Below are 25,891 nucleotides of genomic sequence, written 5' to 3' on the forward strand. Positions count from 1 at the left end.
GTAAAACACAAGCAGAAGTGTCTGTCAGATATATTCAACAATGCCTGTTTTAAAAAAACTGCATCAGTAACATCAAGTACAAAAAGACTTACATATTTAATTTTAATCATTTCTTTTTTGAAGTATGGCAACTTTTCTACTGATAATCTATTTCTAATACCCTTTCAGATATAAATCTGTTTTTCTAGCCAATCTCTATATAAAGCAGCTATGCATAGCAACAACAGGAGATTGAAAAAAGCTATAGAGATTCATCTGTAGTAAAAAAAAATCCATAAAGGATGAGTTTGGATTTTGGGAAGAATTAAGTGGAGTGCCAGGAATAAAACTTCTGGTGGAAACATGTTAGTACATATTGTGTGCAGTATGCAGCTGATTACTGTTTAGAACTTTTTCTGAGAGCATGAGCAAACTCATTATTGTTATACTTAACACCATTTTTTACTACACTCGGAAATAGCCTTTGTTGAATTAAGTTGGGCTCATCCTCTGGAAAGAGAGCAACTATGTAGATCAAGCTGTATTAAAGTGAATGAGAATATAAAATGCTTCTTTTAAATACAAATCCCAAAATAGCAGGTAACATTGTATTTACAGAGAGAAAGAAGTAAAAGACTGGAACAGTAGTATTGGGAGGCGTGGATAGAAAGGCCTATAAACTGCCTTCAGTCCCAACCCTCTTTTCCATCCCCTATATTCTGACTAGTTGGTAAATGGTTCTGAAGAAGTGGATGCTTGAAGGGCCTAAGCATTCAATATTTAATAAACATTGCTTTATGAAGATGCACATTTAAGTTTAAGACCAGCCTGGCCAACATGGTGAAACCCCATCTCTACTAAAAATACAAAAATTAACTGGGTGTGGTGGTGCGTCCTGTAATCCCAGCTACTGGGGAGGTTGAGGCAGGAGAATAGCTTGAACCTGGGAGACTGAGGTTGCAGTGAGCTGAGATCATGGCATTACACTCCAGTCTGGGCAACAGAGCAAGACTCCATCTGGGGGAAAAAAAAAAAAAAGAAATGTTAGTTTTTACTGCTAATCTAGGAAGATTTTATCTTAAAAGCTGAATTTCATTAAATCAGGTGGCATAATTGATGTGGTACTTACTCATAATTAAAATAGCAAAGCACAGTTAACTTTTCAGAGATCTGGGTTGACTGCCTAGGAAACTAGGGACAAAGAAAGCCCAGTAGACATCGTTCACAATGGCAAACATGGCAGCTGCGAGTAAGTGCTCTTACTGACTTCTTCCTGGGTGCCAGGAGTCTTATCTCATTTGGTTCTCATACTATTTCTGTAAGGTATTTATTAGTGTCAGTTGTATAGATGAGGTTTAAATAACTTGCCCAAGGTGCTTAACTAGTATGCAGAGCTATATTTGGAACTCAGGACTATGTGTGACTATGTGGACTGTATTTTTAACCACTATCCTAAACAACCCACCAGAGGTTACTATTCAGGCTAGATGGAGGTATTGAGAGCTTAGGGAGATGAAAGTGCTTATCTTGCAATCCCTACGAGAATGAGCAAGTCAAGCCTTAGACTAAGTTTTAAACCTACTCAGCAGGCATAAGTTCAATAATGAAAGAGAACCTGTTAATAAAAAGCATACCCCTTACTCAAACCCCAATGCTATAGGTATAGCCTACTGAAACTTTTGTGTAAATTCCTCTTTGGTGATCACTGGCTATGAATGTAAGGTGGCACTGTTTTTAAGGAGGGAAGGGCAATAATATACTCCAGCGGTGATGTAGATAGGATAGCAAGGAGGCTGAATTTTAAAAGGGAGAAAAGGAAGCAGAACCACATAGAAATAGTATGTATTAAAATAATCAGTGTATTAACTATTCTGTGCCTGGTCCTTATGTCATCCCTTATCATGCATCTAGCATTTGGAAGCAATTCTATCAGGACTCCAGATACTCCTCTGCCTTAATTAGCTCAGGTAGACAGAATGTGGGCAAGTAGTTAGGGCAAGGAGAATGACAATGAAAACAGAATGTAAGTAAAACTGTTTCTTGAGTAGATACCCATAATTGACATTTGAGACACTCCCATTTTTAAAAATTAAAGATTAATGTTTTCGGCCGGGCGCGGTGGCTCAAGCCTGTAATCCCAGCACTTTGGGAGGCCGAGGCGGGTGGATCACAAGGTCAAGAGATCGAGACCATCCTGGTCAACATGGTGAAACCCCGTCTCTACTAAAAATACAAAAAATTAGCTGGGCATGGTGGCGCGTGTCTGTAATCCCAGCTACTCAGGAGGCTGAGGCAGGAGAATTGCATGAACCCAGGAGGCGGAGGTTGCGGTGAGCCGAGATCGCGCCATTGCACTCCAGCCTGGGCAACAAGAGCGAAACTCCGTCTCAAAAAAAAAAAAAATGTTTTCTTACCTTTGTGTTCTAAAAGCCTCTTGTATTTATTATATCTCAGGAAATTTAATTATTCACTTTTTTATATGTGTTTTTGTTTATAGCTTTTGCTGGCATTATAGGAAGGGTAAACACCAACAATGATTTACTGATGGTGCTTCTAATTTTGCCGTTACATGAGTCAAACTGGGTTTTATGAGATCTTTTTAGTATAATATTAATAAATTATTTCATTTTCAAATAATATCTCTAGTAGTTTGTGTGCATAGGATCTTACTACGGCCACACTTTGGTTATGTAAGTCATGATTAAGCAGAATATACATTGGCCACATAGCAGGTATAGTAACTTGACTTGATACTGCTTTCTTGTAAGATAATAAGATGAAAAACAATAACATAGTATTAATTTTTGGTCTAAAATGACATCTTTTGAATGTGCATTCATCGTATACACTGTTTTCATAGTCAAGGGAATTATGCATTTTATAGCTCACTCATTATCCCATTAGACACAAAATATTTGAAATGTATGCAAAATGAAATACTTTTGAGACTAGAGTATCGTTGATCTATCACTCTCATTTGTTTTTAGCAAAAAAAGACTTTGATCTGATGGATTTCATAAAATGTGTGTGCTTTTACCTGTACATTACAGGAAAATGAAAAAATAATCATTTTTTAAAAATTTAAAAACTTTGTTCCTCACCTTGCCTCATAATTTATGTTTGTTTCTTTAATGACTATTGTTTACTTTTCTTTGCAGTCATTTTAGAAGAACCATTAAAGAAGTACGATCAATAGGTAGGGCCAATGCAAATCCTACCATTGCTGGTTGCAAATTATAAAATGTATGGCAAATAAAGTGTTAATTAAAAAATCAGTCTGTTCTTAGGATTTTCTGGTTTTTGAAACTTTTGAAGGTCAAATATACAAATATTTTTTAGCCAGAACTTTTCTTAATTAGATGTTATTTGCCTAATCAAATAAATGAATTTGATTGCAGTTTAGTAAATGTGTTATTTGATATTGTGGACTCTTTCATCATAGTTCACTTGAATCAAGAAAGGTAACACCTGTGGATTGCCTCACAAAAGCCTCTTTTGTTAAATGGACACTCACAGGTCATGAGGCAATTACATTTGTTGCTTGTACTAAAAAGGAGGCACTTAACCAGACCTCAGTAAATAGAGCTGAGAACTAGAGGCTTCTTTTGTCCAGCCCTGAGATTAGGTTTTATCATAGCTTAGGAAGTAAACCTCTGACGTATAAAGGAAAAACAAGAATGATTTAAAGGTCCCTTTAATGCCTTAAAATAGCTGTGAAGTTAGTTATATCTGAGACACATGGAGAATTCAGGTTTGGGCAAAAGTAAAAACAGTTTATGCCATTCATGAAAACATATATTCATATATTATTCAGTCTTATGCATTCATTCAAAATGGCATGGCATATTTAGAAGAGTACAAAATTAATCCAACCTAAAAGTTTTCATTATGAGAAGTAATGAGCAAAGACAGAATTAGAGATTTCCATTTTGGGCCATTTGCAAAACATTCAATATAAATGAGTTTATTAGAGTGCTTTTCAGCCTTAGTTGTAAAGTTATCATAGCTTTAAAAAAAAACACATTTTATTCTCTGTGAGCACAAAAAAGGAAAGAAAAATACATGTTAATCTACCATTTTATCCTGTTCATATTTATCATATTGCTATATAATTCTTTTTCTATTATCTGGTTTGAATTTTCGACTTACTGACAGACAACTAGTAGGTTAATGTAATAGACAATGACTGTGTTTAAAGTTAGAAAGGAAATGTTTGTTCTGTCCCTTGCCTCATTCCAGAAAAGTCAGGTGTTATGTTTCAGACCCAAACCATAAATGTTTTACTGTATGTTTGTTTAAATGTCTTCTTGGCTAGACTAATATTTTAGTCATCTATAGATTTGATGACAGTACTGCTAATTGTGTAGTACAAGTAAGTGACTTGAACTGTACAAAGAAGCATATCCTACTATATGGATTAGAAGTTAGGTCACTCTCCTTTCAGACTACCAAAGACCAAAAAAAAAAAAAAAAACCCAACCCAAAACCACCTTTTAAAAAAATTCTACAAGCTCCTCCTATGCTGCATCATAAAGGATGATGTTTCCTTTTTTAAAATTACACCACTGAAAAGGTTAAGCATTTTGCATTTTAAGACACACATACACATAAAACTCTGTGTATGTATACATATATATACTTTAAGTTACCTAAATAGTATGCACTGGCCATAAAAATGTATATTTTGAAATATATAATATATATTTTAAATATTTTGCATTTATACACATTGCCCTGTAACTTATTTTTTTCACTGGTTGTCTTATGGAAATCTTTTCATTAGTTTTATGTATTTATTTTTACTGGCTATTTACTAATATATAAATGAAAGATATTTTATTTAACCTCTGCCTACTGAGGAACATTTATACCATTGCTAATCTTAAGATGCAGACAATACCATAGTGAAATTCCTTGTTTGTACGTAATTGCATGCTAAGTTTGGCAAATCTTTTTCCAGAGATTTTGATGGGAAAGGGAAGACTCCATTGAAGGGGACACAAGATGGAGATGTCAAATCACACTTCACACATCAAAAATTTTAACCATCACTGAAATAATTTTCTTTATATACAAAATTACAAAGTATGCTAAAAAAATATTTTAGGGCCTGGTGCAGGGGCTCATGCCTGTAATCCCAGTACATGGGGAGGCCGAGGCAGGCGAATCACCTGAGGCCAGGAGTTTAAGATCAGCCTGGCCAACATGGTGAAACTCCATCTCTACTAAAAATATAGAAATTAGCCTGGCATGGCGGTGCATGCCTATAATCCCAGCTACTCAAGGGGCTGAGGGAGGAGAATCACTTGAATCTGGGAGGCGGCGGTTACAGTAAGCCAAGATAGCACCACTGCACTCCAGCCTGGGTGACAGAGCAAGATTTTGTGTCAAAGAACAAAAAAATTGTTTGAATTAGGTAATTTTGAACATACGCTTCTGGCACTGATGGAATAACTGGTCAACGAAATAAGCCTTTACTTGCCCCAACTTCTGTCTTAAAGCAGTTTTCAGATAACAATGCAAGGAAGAGAAATTCAAGCAAAGCACAAGTGGTCTTGCTGAGTTGAGGAGACAAAGTTTGGGGTTGTAAAGATTGGATATGCTTAAATGGTTGAGATTTATGGATTCAACTACCATGGAGGAAAGAGCTACAGAAAGATCTCCAGAAATCTATGTAGATATTACCTTGGCTTTTGGGCTCCATACTAAATTGTGCCTGCTTATGGTGGAACTTAAGAGACTGAGCAATGTATGACTACTGGGGAGCTGTAGCCAAAAAACTCCCAGAGTTCACCCAGAGCTGAGAGACATTTGTGTTCTGACCAGCCAGTGTGGATAGATCTTGTTGATATCCAGAACATTCAGTAGAGATTCTGGAAAAATCAAGCCTTAGTAGTAGGGCTAGAATAGCCCTTAGAATAAAATATAAGATAGAGACCCAACCTAGCAGGCTTATAAACAAGGCTTGAAAGGAATAAGGTGACTGCCATTAACTACTTCACAGAAACCAGACCCCTCAACATTTGACACTCTATAAAAACAGACAACAAAATCTACTCAGCAATTGAATGTCCAGTTTAATCAGAAATTACCATATATGTGAAGATGCAGGAAAATGTAACTCATAATCACAGGTAAATCAGTTAAATAGACCCAGAAATGACAGAAATTATGGAATTAGCAAACACTCTAAAACACCAATTATAACTATTTTTGAAGAGCTAGAGATGAACATATTCAGGAAATAAATGGTATAAGAAAGAACCAGATGAAATTTCTAGAACTTAAGAATACATTTGCTGGTTTTTACAGCAGTAGGTTTGAAACTACAAAAGAAAAGATCAGGGAATTTGAAGACACATCAATGAAAATTATACAAACTGAAGGAAAGGAGGAAAAACAATGAATAACCCATAGGACAGGATAAGCAGATTAACATGAAGGCTGTGGAAGCCCCAGGGTAGTGGGTAGAAAAGAAGGTGATCTATACATTTATGTTCCCCAATTTTGATCAAAATGATAAATCAAAGATCCAAGAAGTACAGAAAGAAGTTCTCGCCAAATAAATACAAAGACAAACCAGAGTAGACAGAGAAAATCTTAAAAACAACCAGAGAAAAACATACAACTGAGAACAAGGAATTTCTGCTGATCTATTATAAGAAACAGCAAGAAGACAATAAAATGAAATTTTTAAAGTATTAGGTAGGGAAACACTGTTAATCCAGAATTCTTTATTCACTGATAAGGATGAAAAAAATATTGTTGCAAAATTCTTTCTTATCTTACACGAAGTGGTATGTGAAGATAGCTATACCTTAAGATGGACTGCGATTAATGATGCATATTGTAAACCCTAGAGTAACAACTTCAAGAATAAGATCTATATTGAATATGGCAACCGAAGAAACAAAATAGAATTCAAAAAATAATCCAGTAGAAAGGAGAAAAAAAGGAAACAAAAATAGATATAACAAATACTTCACATCTTGCACAGAAGTTATCTCAAAATGTATCACATACCTAATCAAAGCTAAAGCTATATAACTTGTACAATATAGTATAATATGTTCATAATTTAGAGGCAAGTAAAGATTTCTTAGGACACCAAAAGCACAAAACACAATAGGAAAAAAATTATGAATTAGACCTTGGTAACCTTAAAAACTTTTGCTTTTCAAAACATCTTTAAAAAAATGCAGACTGGGAGAAAATATATGCAGTTCCATCAAAGGACTTGTACCCATGGTAAATAAAGGACTGATACAACGAATCAGAAGATAACCCATTTTTAAAATGGCCAAAATATTTTAATAATAGATGCTTCATGAAAGATACTACTAGTATGCACAATGGAATAAATGCTTTCATCAGAGAAGTGCAAATTAAAACCACAACTTAATATCCTTCATCTGCTAGAATGGCAAAACATTTAAAAACTGATAATACCAAGTGCTGGAGAGGTTGTGGAACAGCAAGAGCACAGTCATACATTGGTTGTTGGGAGTAAAAATATTATCACTGAAAAAGTTTGGTAGTTTCTTTAAGGTTAAACACAGATTTACTGCAGACCCAAAATTCCACCCTTAGATGTTTACTGAAAAGAAATAAGACTTGTACGTGAATGTTCATCGTGCTTTATTTTTACTAGCACCAGACTACAAACAACCCATGACTAAGTTCATAGATAAACATTGTGGTTTACAATTGAATACTTCTCAGCAGTAAAAAATGAGTGACTTTTACATACAAGATAGATTCATCATAAAAACTTGTGAAATAAATAAGGCAGACACAAAATAGGTACTTTGTAATTCCATTTATATGAAATTCAGCAACAGGCACAACTCGTCTCCAGTAACAGAAAGCAGATCACTAGTTGACTGGGTCTAGGATTGGCAATAGGAAATTGACTACAAAGGGACAGAAGGGAACTTGTCAGCATGGAAGAAATATCCTGTATTATTGTAGTTGTGGTTAGATGAGTGTGTACATTTTTCAAAACTTGTGTCAAAACTTAAAACAGGTGAATTTTACTGTATATGAAATAACCTCTATAAAGTTGACTTTAAAAGTAAAAGAAAGTATTCCCTCTTTTCCCCTATATCAAAAATCATATATTTTAAAGGAGGAGTAATTTTGAACATGTTTTTTTACTGGTAGACTGTGTAAGGGTTGAGCATCCCTAATCCAAAAATATGAAATCCAATATGCTCCAAAATCTGAAACTTTTTGAGCGTCTGTGTGATGCCACAAGTGGAAAATTCCACATCTGATTTCACATGATGAGTCATAATCAAAACTTTGTTCCTTGCACAAATTAAAAATTTTGCATAATATTACCTTCAGGCTACATGTATAAGGTGTATATGAAAAATGAATTTTGTGTTTAGACTTGGGTCTCTTCCCCAGGATATCTCATATATATGCAAATATTCCAAAATCTAAATCTGAAACCTGAAACACTTCTGGTCTCTAGCATTTCAGATAAGAGATACTCAACCTGTAATCTACAGAGAGAGGTGGATCAGCAAAGGTGACTGCTTTGATTTTAAAAGATCTGTACTTAAGAGGTTTTCTTGTTTATAGAGATCTTGTTAGATTAAAGGTAACATCAGTGATAAAGCTGTTTCTTTGATTTGTGTATGGTACATGAAATGTGAAGTCTGTAAGATGTAGGCATTATTCCTTTACTGTAAATGGATGCATGGTCATTAACATGTATGGATTTCAGGTAATGAGTTAGCATGTCTCATATTTGAACCTCTTTCTTTTTCCTTGACTAAATATCAAATTTAGTACTTCTAATTTAGTACAGGCTAAGTATCAAATGAAAGGCTCCTGGTGATATGTTCTAGGTTTCTTTTAGAAGATTCCTTTCTGTAGTTGTTAATTATATTACTCCTGAGATGGCCGGGTGCGTTGGCTCATGCCTGTAATCCCAGCACTTTGGGAGGCGGAATCGGGTAGACTGCTCGAGGTCAGGAGTTCAAGACCAGCCTGGCCAACATGGTGAAACCCTGTCTCTACTAAAATATAAAAATTAGCTGGGTGTGGTGGTGGGGTGCCTGTAGTCCCAGCTACTTGGGAGGCTGAGGCAGGAGAATTGCTTGAACACAGCAGGCAGAGGTTACAGTGAGCCAAGATTATGCCACTGCAGCCTGGGCAACAGAGCAAGATTCTGTCTCAAAAAAAAAAAAAAAAATTACTCCAGAGATGATACTTCATTGTATATTGCTAATTTTAAAGAAACTCGGGTTGTAACTGCAACAAAAGTGACCTAGCTAATGGCAGTTATCATTGTGCTTTCAAAGAATTTGTATTTACAAGTATTTAACCACCAGCAAATATTTGAATTACACTTTTGGTTTAGGTGCTATAAATAAATAAAATCATTTTTTAAGAAAGCATATGGATATAAAAGTAAATACTGTATAAAATACTAAAAACTGTGGAACATAATAAATATAAAAAGACAAAAGGTAGATTGGGAAAAATATTTGCGATAAATGTATGAATGCTGTCTGTGTATATAATACACGTAGATAAGACTTAAAGTAGGGACAGACTATTCACTGGATACTACATACAATCAAAAAACACACAGTAATATTCCACATTGCCAATAATCAATAAATGCACTGAAAAATATTACCAAGGTACTAAATCAGTCATTATTTACAAAAATCAGGAATATTTACTGATATTCCTTCAGTAAACTTATGTCGTTTTTCTACAAAATTAAAAACATTCATCCAAGCCTTATAGCCATTTGTCAGGACGTATTCCCAAAGAATAAAATAGTTAAATGTAAAAAAAGAAACCTTTCTAACAAAGACTCAAAATTCAGAAGACATGAAAGCAAAGGCTGATAAAAGAAATGACAAACTGGGAATACTTGCCACTTGTACCACAAAGGGCTAATCTCTCTAGTATTTAAAATGCCTCTTAAACATGAAAAGAGATTCAGTCTCACTCATAAGACAAAGATACTATTTTTCACCAGGCAGATTGGCAAAAATCTATTGGTTGGTGCAAAAGTAATTGCGGTTTTTGCCATTAAATGTATTTTTCAGCAAAAACTGCAGTTACTTTTGCACCAAACTATAATGTAATAAGTCATTAACACTCAAAAAAATAAAATCATAGCATTACTGTCTGTTGGTTTATTCTGGTATAAAATAGTAAAAACTGACAGAAAAGCCAAGCAGGTTAAAAATAATAATAAAGGTTATAACGTAGGGCCCCAAGCAAGGCTGACTTTATGTTAAGTGCTGGAAAGAATCAAGTTGGTATGGGCAGGCTAGTTTTGGGAAAGCTTCATGAAGAGAGATCACAGGTCTTGGTTTACCGTCAATGGGATGGTCAGACAAAGGTATACCTAGATTGTTAGTATGTTGCCTTATTAGTTTGTAGAATTATTTTTCTTTTATTGGTGTCCATAACTACATGGTTTTATTTATTCATATGCATTACCTGTTTTTAGAACTCAGGAAAAAGCACATTTCAGAGAGAAACTGTGGAAATTTAAACATGAAACATGTTCACCTTATAGCTTTATCAAAGTAATACTTAAGAATGTTAATTACATTTCACTTTTACAAATTCACTATTTTGTTCCTTTTTTGATGACTGTGATATACACATTTTTCTACTAGAGCAGTCTTATGCTTCACTGCACATATGTCTATTTTATTAGATGGCGAGGAAGTGGCCTTGCTATTGGCCCTTGGACAAACTAGTTCCACTAATAAAGTGAATAATCATATACTTTCTGATATTCCTTCAGTAAACTTATGTCCTTTTTCTACAAATAAATTTAACATTTAAATGTATCAAAATACAGTTAATTTGAAGGTTTTTGGCAAATATTTGTACATAAGACCTTCCAGAATCTTAAAATCGCTTATGTAAGTGAAATGCAGATTTTACATTCTTGTATACATTTACTTGTCAAGAAGGTAATTTGTGAGATTAAAAAAAGTTGTGTTATCTCTTGTTAAACCCAGCAGTGATATTTTTCTTCATATAAGGTTTATAAATAAAACTGCTCAAAAGAATAGTGAAAATAAATTCCTTCCCCATACAGAGATCATTTTGATCTGGTCAGTAACTCAACTGTCTTAGATAATAAAACTGTAAAACAAAAACTTTTAAAAAGCAATTTTAAAGATTGTTGCTGGAAAATTAAGTTTTTTAGTTTATATTGAACAGATAGTAATAAGCAAATGTCTCATATTACAGGCAGCTTTTAAAAAAGAAGCAGTGTGTTCTGTTCTAAATATGCTTATGATTGTCACTTAGTAAAAATCTTGTTACTTACCAGTTTATACACAGAACATTATAGGATATAGTCTTTTCATTTAGGAGAAGGTCACCATCATTAATTTTACAACTGATGATTTTATAATAGGTCCTTCTGGTTCTTCATGGTCATTATTGAAGTATAATGCATTGAAGATATGGCCTGTACAAAGGCAGAACAGGGATCTTAATTAGAATTCTGACAAGCCCACTCCAATAAAATGATGAGATTATTTGTAATTGATGTCACAATCAATTACCATTTAGTTTATCATGAGCATTCTAATAGGTCTGGCCTTGGTATTGGCCCCAGGATGTTGCTGAGTGAGTGGTGCCCTGCTTATGCTGTTATTGAGACATAAGGGCACATTTTCAGTCAGCATCCTAATGACCTCTTTTGAAGTCTATTAAATTAATGACCCTGTCACACTGTTTTGATCTCTTATAACCTCAGTTTGGGGTTTGTATAACAAATTAATATTTGGGAAACATATGACAAAAAAAGATAGGTCTTTTAAAAAGTTGAAAGCTTTGTTGTTTAGTAAAAGTTATTTTATTGTGAAAGGAATAAAAGCAAACATGCAATCTTAGGATTTGTATCTATTCTATAAAAGAGAACCTTAGGACATGTCTCCCTACCTCTGAATACATGCTTTTAAATTATAGTACCCAAATTAGGTTTTATTTTTTTTAAGGGCTGCATTTCTTCTCTAATTCTAGGTGCCAATGGGTCATGTTTGGTTAGAAGGTGATAATCTACAGAATTCTACAGACTCCAGGTACTATGGACCTATTCCATATGGACTAATAAGAGGACGAATCTTCTTTAAGGTACCATTTTCTGCTTAAAATGTAAGGTTTATTTTCTGAGCTAGAAAAAAAGTTTCTCTCAAAATGATCTCTGAAAATCTTCAGGCTGTCAGTATACTTAACTGTTGTATTGAATACATTTTATGAACCTGTTGGCCTTAATAGCTATATGCAAAGTATTATTCCCCCATTGCCCCTGCTCCTATAGAGATAATAATAAAACCCATACTACTCTAGCTATAGCCTAAGAAAACTTCAATTTGAATTTCCAAAAGTTCAGTTTTCTCTTGTACAACTCTTTAAAACCATGTTCACATCCTTGGCATATTTTAATGAGCATGTACAGAAGAATGGTCTAGGTTCAAACTACCTATAATGTGTGGATACCCCAGTTGAGTACTGTGAGTCATAGATTTACCGTGAATTTATTATTGTTAGGGAAGATTGTTTTGACTGGCCCCTCCTTTTTATCACAGGCAGTAAGGAGAAAAACACATGAATACATGGAGCTGTTGGATAATTTACAGGATTTCTGTACATTTAAACGGATGCCATATTCAAATACTTTCAACCCCTTAGGTTGAAAGTGTACAGTTAACTCTTATTTGATAGTAGTAAAAGAAAACACAGACCATATATTCATACATATGTATTCACACACCACACACATAATTTTATGTATAATGTTTCAATGTTCCAAACTTTGGAGTTTAAACATATACATATAAGTTTATTTTCTCAAGTCTTTGATGTAGAAAATTTTATTCTTGATTGATGAGTAAGGTGAAGTGTTTATCTGGCATAGAGAAAAGGGACAGATAGCAAAAGGGAATATGATGATACTGTGACATTACTTTCACTAATTGTCTTCAACCTCATTTTGATTTTACAGATTTGGCCTCTGAGTGATTTTGGATTTTTACGTGCCAGCCCTAATAGCCACAGATTTTCTGATGATTAGTAAGCATTTATTCTTTTGACTTGTCTTCTGTTCATGTGAATTTATTACTCCTGTTGAAACCATGTACTTACCAATAAACTATTTGCTATTCAGTCTTAGTTGTTTTTAATTGTTAAATGTAAAGAATAATCAACCCACATGCTGCAGGTTCTGTTCAATATATATGGATAAAAATGTAATCCAAAAGTCATCTAAATTTTATGATGCAAAAATATTTTGGGAGGAGGAACCTGGATGACTATCTCACTTTTGAATTCTTGTTCTGCTACTGTTCTTAAATATGCGTCATACTTTAGCAGCTACATTTACAAGTCAGACTAGTAACTATTCTAAAGTTCCATCTAACAATGCCAGGTTTGATAAAAAGCTGCCAAGCTACATGCTCATCCCACTCATTTGAAATTAAGTAAAATCCCTTAAAGTTATTTAAATGAGTTCTGATTTATACTGTATACAGAATATTAAATACACAGAAAAATACATCTTTAAGGCATATGCCATCTATAGTCGACTATAGTCAGTAATACTTTATAAAATTTCATTTCATCATAGCAGCAGTGCAATGGCTCCTTCTTCATAAATATAAGCATTAAAACTGTATCTTTTGCAATGGCTCCTTCTTCATAAATATAAGCATTAAAACTGTATCTTTTTTTTTTTTTTTTTGAGACGGAGTCTTGTAATCCCAGCACTTTGGGAGGTTGATGTGGGCAGATCGTTTGAGGTCAGGAGTTCGAGACAGGCCTGGCTAACATGATGAAACCCCATCTCTACTAACAAAAATTACTCCAGGCACAGTGGCTCACACCTGTAATCCCAGCAATTTGGGAGGCTGAGGCAGGTAGATCATCTGAGGTCAAGAGTTCAAGACCAGCCTGGCCAACATGGTGAAATCCCATCTCTACTAAAAATACAAAATTTAGCTGGGCATGGTGGTGGGCACCTGTAATCTTGGCTACTCGGGAGGCTGAGGCCAGAGAATCACTTGAACCCAGGAGACGGAGGTTACAGTGAGCCGAGATCATGCACTGTACTCCAGCTGGGTTGACAGCATGAGAAGCCATCTTAGAAAAAGAAATAAAAATTAAAATAAAAAAACCTTCATTTCCTAAATTACATTTAAATTTAACGATGGCAGTGTTTACAAGCTTTGGAAATAAAGGGCCAAGATTGGAGTCAACACTTTCTGTACTTGCCATTTTGTCTTTATTAACTTTGAAATAACTTCATGAATATCCATAACCAGCCCTTCCTTATGGGAGAACTGGTTATGTTATTCACAAAGATTCTAAGTGTACAACAGGCCTATAATTTTAGCAACTAGAAACATTATCTGTTAGATCAGAAACTTAGTAACTATAAAGGAATATGATACCGTTACCCACTTAAAAGAGGAGACATGCTCATATTAGGAAAGAGAAAAATTCTTATTTTGGGTCAAGGAAAAAAATGAATAAAGTTCTCAGATGGGAATTCACCAAATACAATCCAAATCTTTTTTTTTGTGACAACTTATGAATACAAATTATACATAAATAATTATAATCATTCTCTATTAATCTGAGGTGGTCTCTGCTTGATAATTGTATATTTTCTTTGCAAATAATAGGGTTGACAAAAAAAAAATCCATTTCCTTGAATGGATAACGCTCAGTGGCCTCTCATCATGTCTAAATACCACAGTTAAAGCATTTCAAGTTGTGAACAATTTTAGTTATGATGAAGGAGTTCTATAATTAGTGAACATGTATCGCAAGAAATCAGGTTAACTTCTTCTGCTTCATCCTTGGAAACACTGTATTTTCCACCACATCTGCAACTCAGATAAAAAGATTGATCATCTGCAAAATAAAACAAAATAGTGTTTCAAAGACTACTAAGTAACTATATCACTAATACCCTTAAAAAGTGCAGAGTTGATTCAATAGCAATTGTAAAACAAAAGAAAGAAGCTCAGTAAAGATAATGTGTATTTAAAGGAGAACTGGGAAAAGTTTCTTGAAAAGGGCAGTGTTACTAAAAATTATCTACCAAAGAATCTTTCTCTGTAGAGGAGATGGATTGAAGCTATGAATTAAAGTCCAAGGATTTGGGGAGGAGAGGGCATGCTCAGAAGCAACCCATGAAAATTACTTGAAGTTTTCTGTTTTCTTAAAATTCATAAGTTTACATTCAACAATGTATTTGTCTAAAATAGAACAGTGAAGGGAAAAAAAAAAACAGCCCTATCTGTCTCACTGTTAAGGAACATGATGCTTTTGCATGAAATCTATCCTTTAAAGAAAACTAGACTATTTATCAAGTGCAAGATCTGGATACTTTCTCTTCTAATGTCACACTATTTCAAGAATCCTGACTTAAGTCTATAAACACAACACCATGCGTTTTTTTTTTTTTTTTTCCCAAATCCTGTGGGGGTATGTGTGTGTTTCTGTTTGGTGTTTACAAATGATACATGAATCAACAAAATGTTGAAGTGAGATGTTCAAAGGAGGAAGTACATTGCAATACTTAGGCTCCTAATCGTGGAAATTTTAAGTGTATCATTTTCCTGGGAAGTTGAAATGCTTGTGCCCTTTGACTTAAAGAATCTCTGATCTACTGGTCATTCCATTTTACTGTCTCTGAGAAATAACTTTCAAAGAAAAATAACCTAGCAATCACATTATTTTACCACTATCATAATTGATTATTAAAGATAAATAAGTCTCAAAGGACTCCTGATTTCATACAATCAGGTATCTTCATTAAATGATCAAATTTAATTAATATTTAGATCACATCATATGTAGTTTAAAAAACAAAAATTCAATTGTCTTATACCTGCACCCTATCAAGTTCAGCCTTAGAAAAACTGACAATTAAATAAGCCAACTTAATGGGGTTTTTTTAATCAGTAAGGAAAATGAATTCATTCACCTAATCCAGCTTTTTATTCTTTACAATGCCTTTGTTCTCCATAGAGAAACATAATTTAATCTTGAATTCAAAATGCAAATATCTTCCCTGTCTAAACCAACATGTATGTACTAGAGCATGTTTTCAAAGTGAATTTTATTATTAAATTGTCTTAAAATGTACATATTCTAACTATTGATTTTCCTAAGTGAAATCTCCCCTAGTCCCTTGTTTTTTTACCACCTCAGTGAACAATGAGAAAAAATTTGAGTTGACATATGCTTGGTAAATGACACAGAGGACACCATGGGCTACTGGGGAGTTTTGTCATAGATGACTCCAAATGTTAATGTTCACTAAAAAATTCCCATCTTGTTAAAATTTCTGCTTATATTATTTTACCATCAAGCTTTTTTAACCAGGTGATAATTTTTACAGAAATCATTTTAAATACTCTGAATGAAGGCCAACAAAAATGACCAAACTATGAAACAGACTAACTGTAAGGGTAAAGGTTAGCTTCAGTATTTGAACAGCTCACATATGCCTTTTAAGCACAATAAAATGCATCATTTCATACTCTCCTTTGATCAGACAACCCATAGTATGGCTATGTCTATCCTATAGGGTTTGATGAACTTTTCTTCTGTTCTGGATCTTCACCTTCCATAGCTATTCTGAAAATGACCCTAAAAGGATCTTTAAACAAAGTTTTCCTTTCCTAGTTGGTCACACTTTTTATTTAATTTCATCTGCCAAAACTGCTCTTTTCAACTGGAAAAAAAATTTGGCTCAAAATTTCTATGATTCATTTTTAAATATTCCTACAAGAATAATGGTTTCATGTAGCTATTGCTCAGTATTTTCTCTCATGAAAATAAAAATCATTTCCATCTTTACAGTTATAAAAACCCTTAATTTAAATGAGCATCTAATGGTGTCATATACTTTTAAGATTAACTGTATCTGCTTATTACTAATTCATTGGCTATGGATGGGATTCTTCTATATCTTCCTTACTGTCAAGTTTACTTGGGGAGTTTCAGGGACAAATAACACATTGATGGTAACGCGTCATGATTTTTTTCTTGTATATTTCCTTCCATATGTTAGCATTTTTTTTTTTTTTTTTTTTTTTGAGACGGAGTTTCGCTCTTGTTACCCAGGCTGGAGTGCAATGGCGCGATCTCGGCTCACCGCAACCTCCGCCTCCCGGGTTCAGGCAATTCTCCTGCCCCAGCCTCCTGAGTCGCTGGGATTACAGGCACGCGCCACCATGCCCAGCTAATTTTTTGTAGGTTTTTTTTTTAGTAGAGACGGGGTTTCACCATGTTGACCAGGATGGTCTCGATCTCTTGACCTCGTGATCCACCCGCCTCGGCCTCCCACAGTGCTGGGATTCGAACAGATGCTTAAGCCACTTATCCATATTATGTTTCTTCTTTTTCTTTTTAAACTATTTTTATATATTTCTAATTTTTTTTTGTAGAGATGAAGTCTTGCTATGGTTATTTGTTTGTTTTCTATTCTCACAGTCTGTTCTGAGAGTCTTCCCATGTTGCCCAGGCTGGACTCAAACTCTTGACCTCTGCATTTCTCCAAACTCAGCCTCCCAAAGTGCTGGGATTACAGGTACCCAGCCCCATATTCTCATTTGAAATTAAGATATTAACATTATATTATTTTTAAAAGGTAAAAAAAAGGATAAAAACCAGTTTTCACTGTTTGCACACTTACTATAAACAAAATATATTACCCATATCAACTACAGCAAGAACTAATTTGAGATTAAACACATACAAACATACATATACATACCAGTTGATAAAGAGACAAAGTATATTTTCAAATTCTATAAGTTCTGGGGTACATGTGCAAACTATAATTCAAAACATATTTAGTCCCTTGAAGTCTGTGTATTTGGCAAAAAAAATAAAAAGTACATGTATGTATATAATACATATGTGCATATATATTTTTTCAGTTGGGTAAGTCTCCCTGATAAATGACATGTTCTAGAGTGTCCCTTCCACAAACTAGTAGTGAAAAGTCTATGTCACTAGTGTATTGTTTTCACAGTAGCATTTCTTCCTGTTTACTCTGATGAGACTGTCACCACCACTAGGAGCTCCAGTTACATAAAACCTCAACTTTTCCAACTATACACCGAATTTCTACTCTAGGATTTCACTTGAGGGGTTGGGGGCAGAATGGTCCCAGAGGCAAACACATGACTTCCTTTCTAAGTTAATAAGGCTTGTGACCCACTTCATAGGGGCACAAAGTTAAGAATTTGGCATTTAAAAAGTAAATTTGGTTTCAGATGGCTCTATTTTTATCTTCCTCCTATCCACACTCATTTGCACATTTTTATAAACATTGAGGGAATCTGAACTTCATCTTGAACAATAAGGTTAAAGGGTTAAGAGTATATAAAGATTCGAGGAAATAGTAAGATTTTCTTCATTTGCCCAGAGAAACAAGTAAGTATGGTACTTAAGGCTTCCATTTAGTAAAGGGTGTTTTCCCAATTTAATGATGTCTAACCAGAACAATCAAGGAACTATCAGAAAAATGGGGAAACTGTACTGGATTTAAGTTCTAAAATTTTAATAACAGAAAAGCAAAAACATGGCTTCATGTTGCATCAAAGGGAATGACAGATACTCTTTTCTTCCTACAAGACAATCAGTATGTGAGAGTTAAAAGAACAAAACAAACAAACAAACAAAAAACAACAAACCTCCAAGTATAACTTAAAAGCCCTGCCCTGACAGTTTTTGATTTTATATAAAGAGAAAATAAAATATTCTAATAGGAATTCATCTTGTCAACATTAAAAGGAATGGAAAAAAAAAAATCTTGTTTGACATTATTTACCATACTACACAGACAACTAATACAAAAACTAAAGTAAAAAACAAAACAATCCTTATGAAACTTTATCCTAACGTCTAATTAGAATATGAACATAACTGGAAATGAGTCATATAGGAGGACATCAACCAGTATAAATAAAGTTTACAATTAAACAGAAATACTCCAAATAGAAACACTCATCACATATACATGGAAAGCTACACTATGATTTCTTTGTAAGATTCCAAATATCCAATGAGTTTTTCTCCTTAGAGAAAATTCCTATGTTTTTTAATGTTGTCAAGAGAAAAAAAATTTCCAACCTTCATTCCAAGACATTTCTTCAAGATATACTTGAGCATCTACTGGTCCTATACTTCTTAGGTCATCTTCTGTAAAACATAAAACATGACAATTATAAAACATGATACTTAACTGTAATCATGAAGAATGCTAAAAAGACAAACCCAGCCTGGTCACTACAATTCTAACTTACTTATCATTTACTGGAACCAACCCAAATGCCCATCAATGATAGGCTGGACAAGGAAAATGTGGCACATATACACCATGGAACACTATGCAACCATAAAAAATGATGAGTTTGTGTCCTTTGTAGGGACATGGATGAATCTGGAAACCATCATTCTCAGCAAACTGACATAAGAACAGAAAATCAAACACTACATATTCTCACTCATAGGCAGGTGTTGAACAATGAAAACACATGGACACGGAAGGGAGCATCACACACTGGGGTCTGTTGGTGGGGGCTAGGGGAGGGACAGCAGGGTATGGAGAGGTTGGAGAGAGGGAACATGTGGAGAAATGCCAGATATAGGTGACGGGGGGGATGGAGGCGGCAAAGCACCTTGCCACGTATGTACCTATGCAACAATCCTGCATGATCTGCACATGTAACCCAGAACCTAAAGTATAATTAAAGAAAAAGAAAAAAAAACTCACTTAGTACACCGACAGCAATAGTACTCTTGACAGCAGTGTTAAAGCAACCTGACTTCAGCTGACTGAAAAATCTAGAGCATAGCATTTCTTATAAATTTTAAGTCAAAATCAATCCCATTTTTCACAACGGTGCACGAAGTTAATTTTGATGATTCTCTGCAATCTACTAGTGACCTCTATTTTGTAAGCAATAGGGCAATGTTTTTTGTGTGTTTGTTTTTTGTCAGATATTATGTAACTAAGAAAGCAGTGTGGAATTGGATAAAAATAACTATCTGAACCTTAGTTGCAATATGTTACTAACTTTCTAACAGTAGGTGTATCAGTTTGTTCATCTCTAAAACAGTAGCTATGTCTTCCTTATCTGCTTCAGGAGGGTTGCTGTTGACTGAATTGTGTCCCTCTCAAATTCATATGTTGAAGCCTTAGCCCATAATTTGACTGTTCTTTTTTTTTAATGTGTGTGTGTGTGTGTGTGTGTGTGTGTGTGTGTGTGTGTGTGTAATTATACTTTAAGTTCTGGGATATATGTGCAAAACATGCAGGTTTGTTACATAGGTATGCACGTGCCATGGTGGTTTGCTGTACCCATCAACCCATCATCTAGGTATTTCCCCTAATGCTATCTTGCCCTAAACCCCTCACTGCTTGACAGGCCTCAGTGTGTGATGTTCCCCTTCCTATGTCCATGTGTTCTCATTGTTCAACTCCACTTATGAGAGAGAACATATGGTGTTTGGTTTTCTGTTTTTGTGTTAGTTTGCTGAGAATGATGGTTTCCAGCTTAATCCATGTCCCTGCAAAGGACATGAACTCATCCTTTTTTATGGTTGCACAGTATTCCATGGTGTATATGTGCCACATTTTCTTTATCTAGTCTATCACTGATGGGCATTTGGGTTGATTCCAAGTCTTTGCTATTATGAACAGTGCTGCAGTAAACATATGTATGCATGTGTCTTTACAGTAGAATGATTTATAATCCTTTGGGTATATACCCAGGAATGCGATTGCTTGGTCAAATGGTATTTCTGATTCTAGGTGGTTGAGGAATTGTCACACTGTCTTCCACAATGGCTGAACTAATTTACATTCCCAACAACACTGTAAAAGCATTCCTATTTCTCCACATCCTCTCCAGCATCTGATGTTTCCTGACTTTTTAATGATCGCCATTCTATCTGGTGTGAGATGGTATCTCATTGTGGTTTTGATACGGCATTTCTCTAATTTGACTGTTCTTGGCTTTTAGGAGGTAATTAAGGTTAAATGGAGTCATAAAAGTGGGGTTCTAATCAAATAGGACTAGTGGCCTTAAAGGAAAGGAAGAGACACCAATCTCTTTACACAGGCACCCATACACAGAGGAAGGCCATATAAAGGCACAGCAAGGAGGAGGCTGTCTGCAAGCCAGGAAAAGAGCCCTCATCAGAAACTGAGTCAACCAGCACCTTGATCTTGGACTTGCTAGCCTCCAGAACCATGAGAATTAAATTTTGTTTAAGCCACCCAGTCTATGGTATTTTGTTATGGCAGCTGAGGCAGACTAACAAAAAGGTGTTCTTCATATCAAATGGGAACACACTAAAAGTGCTTCAAAAAATAAAGCTCTATGCAAATGTAAAAGGCTATTACTCATTTTTACATTTGATTGTTTGCAAGAGATTAAGTAACTTAAAGTAGTAATTATTTCAGTATTTCAGTAACCCTACAACACAAATGTATTGTGTTGATGTTCCATTGCTGTTTCCTGGACCTAAGTTTTAGCTGCAGATAGAAGGTCCAAGGAAGCCTGGAATTCCACCTAAATCTGTAACAGGAGCATCTACTCTGTTGCTTAAACCAAATGTTCTTTGGGTCAAAGACGGCAACCAAAGATGGGAAGCATTTGTCTTTGTTTTTAAAGGCATGTTATATTTCCTGTATACTTGTATTGTTTTTCTAGAAGTAAATAATTTTTAAGGGGAAAACAAAAAACAAAAAAACCCTACTAAAATCCAGTCCCCACCCCAATAAAATTTCCTTTAGCTGTCTTACTAGTCTCTTGTTCACCTGCTGAGAATGCTTCCCTTTGTTCTGTGATGTGAATGCCCGAAATTTAATTATATTTAATAACTGCCTGTTCAAAATTTATTAGTGAGTTACATAATTTTAAAGTAGATAAAAAGGTTATACAATATTTTGAACTCACCATGGTTTTCTATTAAAGTATATCAGATATTATACCAGTTCATATTTATTGGTCACCAGTAAGTAATCTATTTGACTGTCCTTAAGATCCAAAGATAAGGATTTGGCCCAGTGGTCAGAGATCCTTCCTCCATCTCTGTATGTCTACTGGATAGCTTATGCACAATCTATCTGTATGCTAAGTAATTTCTGAACAAAACAATTTAATTTCCACATTCTATGTAAAGTATAGTAGGCTATATGCTATTCAGATATTCCTAATTTTAAAAAATTCTATCTAAAATTCTCATGAATGGGGACAAAAATCTTAATCACATTTTAACTTCTTACTCAGAAGGAACAGGGTTGTTTGCTAGCATTGGAAGATTAAACACTGTTTCAGATTTAAGGAATGGGGGTAATAATTGACACTTAAATCCTATTTAGGGGAAAAACAGGTATAATAAATTTATAATGGAGTTGCCTATATTCCAGGGTATCTTATAGATATTTTAAGAATTTTGAAATCAATCAAAGCAAATCAGACAAGGCAGAAATAATGACAAGATGAATCAGCTTTCTTAATCTTACCTATCTTGAACACCTGTAATATATTAATTGTACAAAAAGACAAACCATTCAAATAGATCCATGATGCCATTTTTATTTAAAAATAATAAATTAGAAATTACTTGCAAATATAACTGCCAATCTACTGGGAAACTGTTGTTATTCTCACATAGTTACTATTTCATGTGCAACCATTCCTATTATTCCACCTACTCAAAAAGTGGCTTTCACAGTTTTATTACTATTTTTTCTTCATCTCTATGCATAGGAACTTTAGAGTAGCTACCTATTTCTTGGTTAAAAGATTAGCTTAGACCATATCTCATGGTAAATAGGAAAAGAGAATACATAAAAAGGGTTAGTACCTTGCCCGAGGTCAGAGTTACAAGGAGTATATTAAAATATTTTCATATTCTGTGGCTATCTAAATATCTGTATGTTGACCTGATTATTCAATACCATGGGCACAAACAGTCCAAGTTCTTTTAGGGATTCTGGTTTTAAAAAACTAGTATCAGATGAAAAAGGTAACATACCATATGATTTCCGTTACATGAGATGTAACTGGCAAAACTACCCCATGATGTTGGGGGAAATGGGGAGTCAGTGGTAACTGGAAAAAGTCATAAAAGGCCTTCTGGGTTGGGCACCATGGCTCATGCCTGTAATCCCAACACTTTGGGAGGTCGAGGTGGGTGGATCACCTGAGGTCGGGAGTTTGAGACCAGCCTGACCAATATGGTGAAACCCTATCTCTAATAAAAATACAAAAATTAGCCAGGCTTGGTGGCATGCACCTGTAGTCCCAGCTACTTGGGAGGCTGAGGCAGGAGAAGTGCTTGAACCCAGGAGGTGGGGGTTGCAGTGAGCCAAGATCCTGCCACCGCACTCCAGCCTGGGTGACAGAGCAAGACTCAATCTAAAAAACAAACAAACAAAAAAACACAGGCTTTCTGGTTAAACGGGTGTGTTCACTGTGAAAATCCATCAAGCTACACACTTAGATTTATGCACTTCTCTGTATGGATTATATTTTTTCAAGTTTTAAAGGTAGTGTGTTGAGACTCTATTTATGGCTACATTTTAAATTGAAATAAGAAAATAAAAGGAGAAAAAGAATAGACTGATAAAGTGAGTATTCTTTGAAAGGATGGTAATCTAACAGTTTCTGAAAAAGGCTAGGGGTGATTAACTCAGGGGAAAATTGGAACCCTGGAGAACTGTATAATGAGCAGACGTGGTACACACAAGTAAAAGGTGAATCTAAATGTGGGCGGTGGGGGGTGACCAAGATCCTTTGTTGAGAGGCAGGTGTCCAGGAATGGGGCAACAGCAAATTCCCTCTCCTCAAACCCCACTACAATTACAAAGAAGGAGCACAAACAAATCAATGTTTTTTTTTTTCTTTTTAAACAATGATCCCTGCTTGTCTACCATTGTGGTTATAATTAAAAAACTTAATTCTTCCCATCCTCTAAAGTAACTTACAGGAACCTATAATTAGCTTTAATAATTGTCTACTAATCAGGCATGGCATTTTCAAAACAAATTAGTATCCTTTTGTAGTATTACATATTATAAATATTTTTCTCTCATAATAAAACATTTTAATAGGTATCTAGAAAGGTAAATCCTATCTCTTAAAATTCCCCTATTAACATGACACTACTAAAAGCATTGGGAAAACATAAACTGATTTAGAGAGTGATTTAATTAAATGAACAGATCCAAGACATTAAATCTGGAATTTTGGATACAGAATGGTAATAAGCATTTAAACAAACAAACAAACAAAAAAAATAACACAGCCATTTGGAAAGAAAAAGCATTGTCTGGCATGTGGTGTACTATTACACTGAGTCCAATGATACTAAATGATTCCTGATTCTTTTGAAGTAAATGGGTTCAACTTTTTCTAAGGTATCTAGGAACACTAAGGTCTGTTCATACCCTGTGCTGTGCTCATAAGCTTAGCCAAATATGGAAACAAGAAAAACTTCCAAATCTATTTACATACAGAAGTCAGTACATTATAAAGAGACGTTCTTGAGAAATATAATGTTAAAAATCAAATAATGTATGTGGTTACTTGAAAAAGAATCTTTCAACCTTTAGAAGTACAGGCCCTTCTGACCTTGTGTTCTATTGGATTTGTCTGACAACAAGAGGTGAAAGAATTCTGTGGCTCCATTGTCTCAACAGTGGGATCTAAGAAAACACTGGCAGGACTCATCAGAGAGGTTTATGAGCCTGCAATTCAAAGAGATTAAAAGGAAAATCTACGGAGATTCTTTCACACTGAAGAATAACATTAAATAACTATTAGCAGCTTGGTTCAGTAAAGCTTACTAGAGCTCTCGCTGGGTCATTCACAACTTTCTAAAAGAGGAAAGGTTTTTTTTCAGCTCCATTTGGGAATCAATAAATATTTCTTACTTCTTATAAGACAATGGAATTCCTGTCTTTTTAAGCTTCCTCCTAATGATAGTAAAATTTCTAAAACAACTCTTTGTTTCATGCCTAAAAAATTACACTTCCCAGTCCCAGGAAATCTTTTCCATCTGTAGCTACAATCTAAAAAATAAAATAAAAATAAAAAATAACAGCAACAAAAAGCTACAGGGGAGAGGAATTTAACTTTATTCATTATGGCTGAGACATTTCGAAGTCTCATTCAACCCCATAGTGACCAAAAGATCAAGTCCACCTGCAGCTCTGTCCATATTATTCATGTGAGGCAATGTCAGGTTATTCACATGATCATCTCAACCCCACAATGCTCTCATTTAAAATTAGTCCACTGTGTTTATTTTTATGCGATTTCAAATGTTTAAAGTTTATTTCAAACTAAAGACATCTGTGTGTAAGTTACAAATAAACAACAGTTTCTCTACTTTAGGTCTCAGTATCTTACTATCTTAAAACCAAGTAGTTTAATTTTAAACCATCACCTCATTCTTAAAAAAACACTTCACTATACATCATTAAATTTTTTATGTAAGAACTAACTGGAATGTAATCAATTTCCTTGTCTTTAACAGGCCTCTGTTCTTGAAAAATTCTCTACCTTGATAAGAGATTGAGAAACAGGCAACATTTAATTTGAAGCCTGTTCTTTTAAGTCATAAACCTTATAATCTTTTCCCAGATGAAACTGAAGAGTCATAATTACAAGGCTTTCCATACTGAAGAAAAACTACAAACTTGGGACCTGATTATGAACTTGAATAACTGTGGAGCTTTTATAAACTGTATGTAAACCCAGTGGTCATTGAAGGTACCAAATGAAACCCAGAAACTGATTTCTTTCTGCTTCAATACAAAACAGGTAAAAGAGCAGCAGAAGTAGTCCTGGTCTCTTGTTCTGACCCCCAA

At 34.6% G+C, this 25,891-nt stretch overlaps 2 protein-coding genes and 1 long non-coding RNA gene across 9 annotated transcripts in view; 1 reads left to right on the plus strand and 2 right to left on the minus strand.

Annotated features, from left to right (window-relative positions):
- Positions 1-13,152, plus strand: part of IMMP1L (inner mitochondrial membrane peptidase subunit 1) — a 69,613-nt gene extending 56,461 nt beyond the window's left edge. For all 5 annotated transcript variants that reach the window (XM_032282358.1, XM_032282355.1, XM_032282357.1 and 2 more), the window contains exons 6-7: positions 12,004-12,114; positions 12,986-13,152. In XM_032282358.1, coding sequence (XP_032138249.1) covers positions 12,004-12,114; positions 12,986-13,054 — 180 coding nt within the window. In that variant the 3' untranslated portion in view covers positions 13,055-13,152. The remainder of the gene's footprint in view (positions 1-12,003; positions 12,115-12,985) is intronic.
- Positions 10,028-12,006, minus strand: LOC116554355. Its single transcript, XR_004270180.1, has 2 exons — positions 11,544-12,006; positions 10,028-11,446 (listed from the first exon to the last, which is right to left on the minus strand). It is a non-coding gene; the product is annotated as an uncharacterized LOC116554355 (long non-coding RNA).
- A 1,091-nt stretch (positions 13,153-14,243) lies between the features above and the next one.
- Positions 14,244-25,891, minus strand: part of DNAJC24 (DnaJ heat shock protein family (Hsp40) member C24) — a 58,055-nt gene continuing 46,407 nt past the window's right edge. For all 3 annotated transcript variants that reach the window (XM_032283664.1, XM_032283666.1, XM_032283665.1), the window contains exons 4-5: positions 19,135-19,203; positions 14,244-14,895 (exon numbers count right to left, since the gene is read on the minus strand). In XM_032283664.1, the coding sequence (XP_032139555.1) occupies positions 14,765-14,895; positions 19,135-19,203 (200 nt within the window). In that variant the 3' untranslated portion in view covers positions 14,244-14,764. The remainder of the gene's footprint in view (positions 14,896-19,134; positions 19,204-25,891) is intronic.

Source organism: Sapajus apella, unplaced genomic scaffold (genome assembly GCF_009761245.1).
Source record: "Sapajus apella isolate SASKATOON/1434 unplaced genomic scaffold, GSC_monkey_1.0 scaffold14, whole genome shotgun sequence".
Taxonomy (NCBI): domain Eukaryota; kingdom Metazoa; phylum Chordata; class Mammalia; order Primates; family Cebidae; genus Sapajus; species Sapajus apella.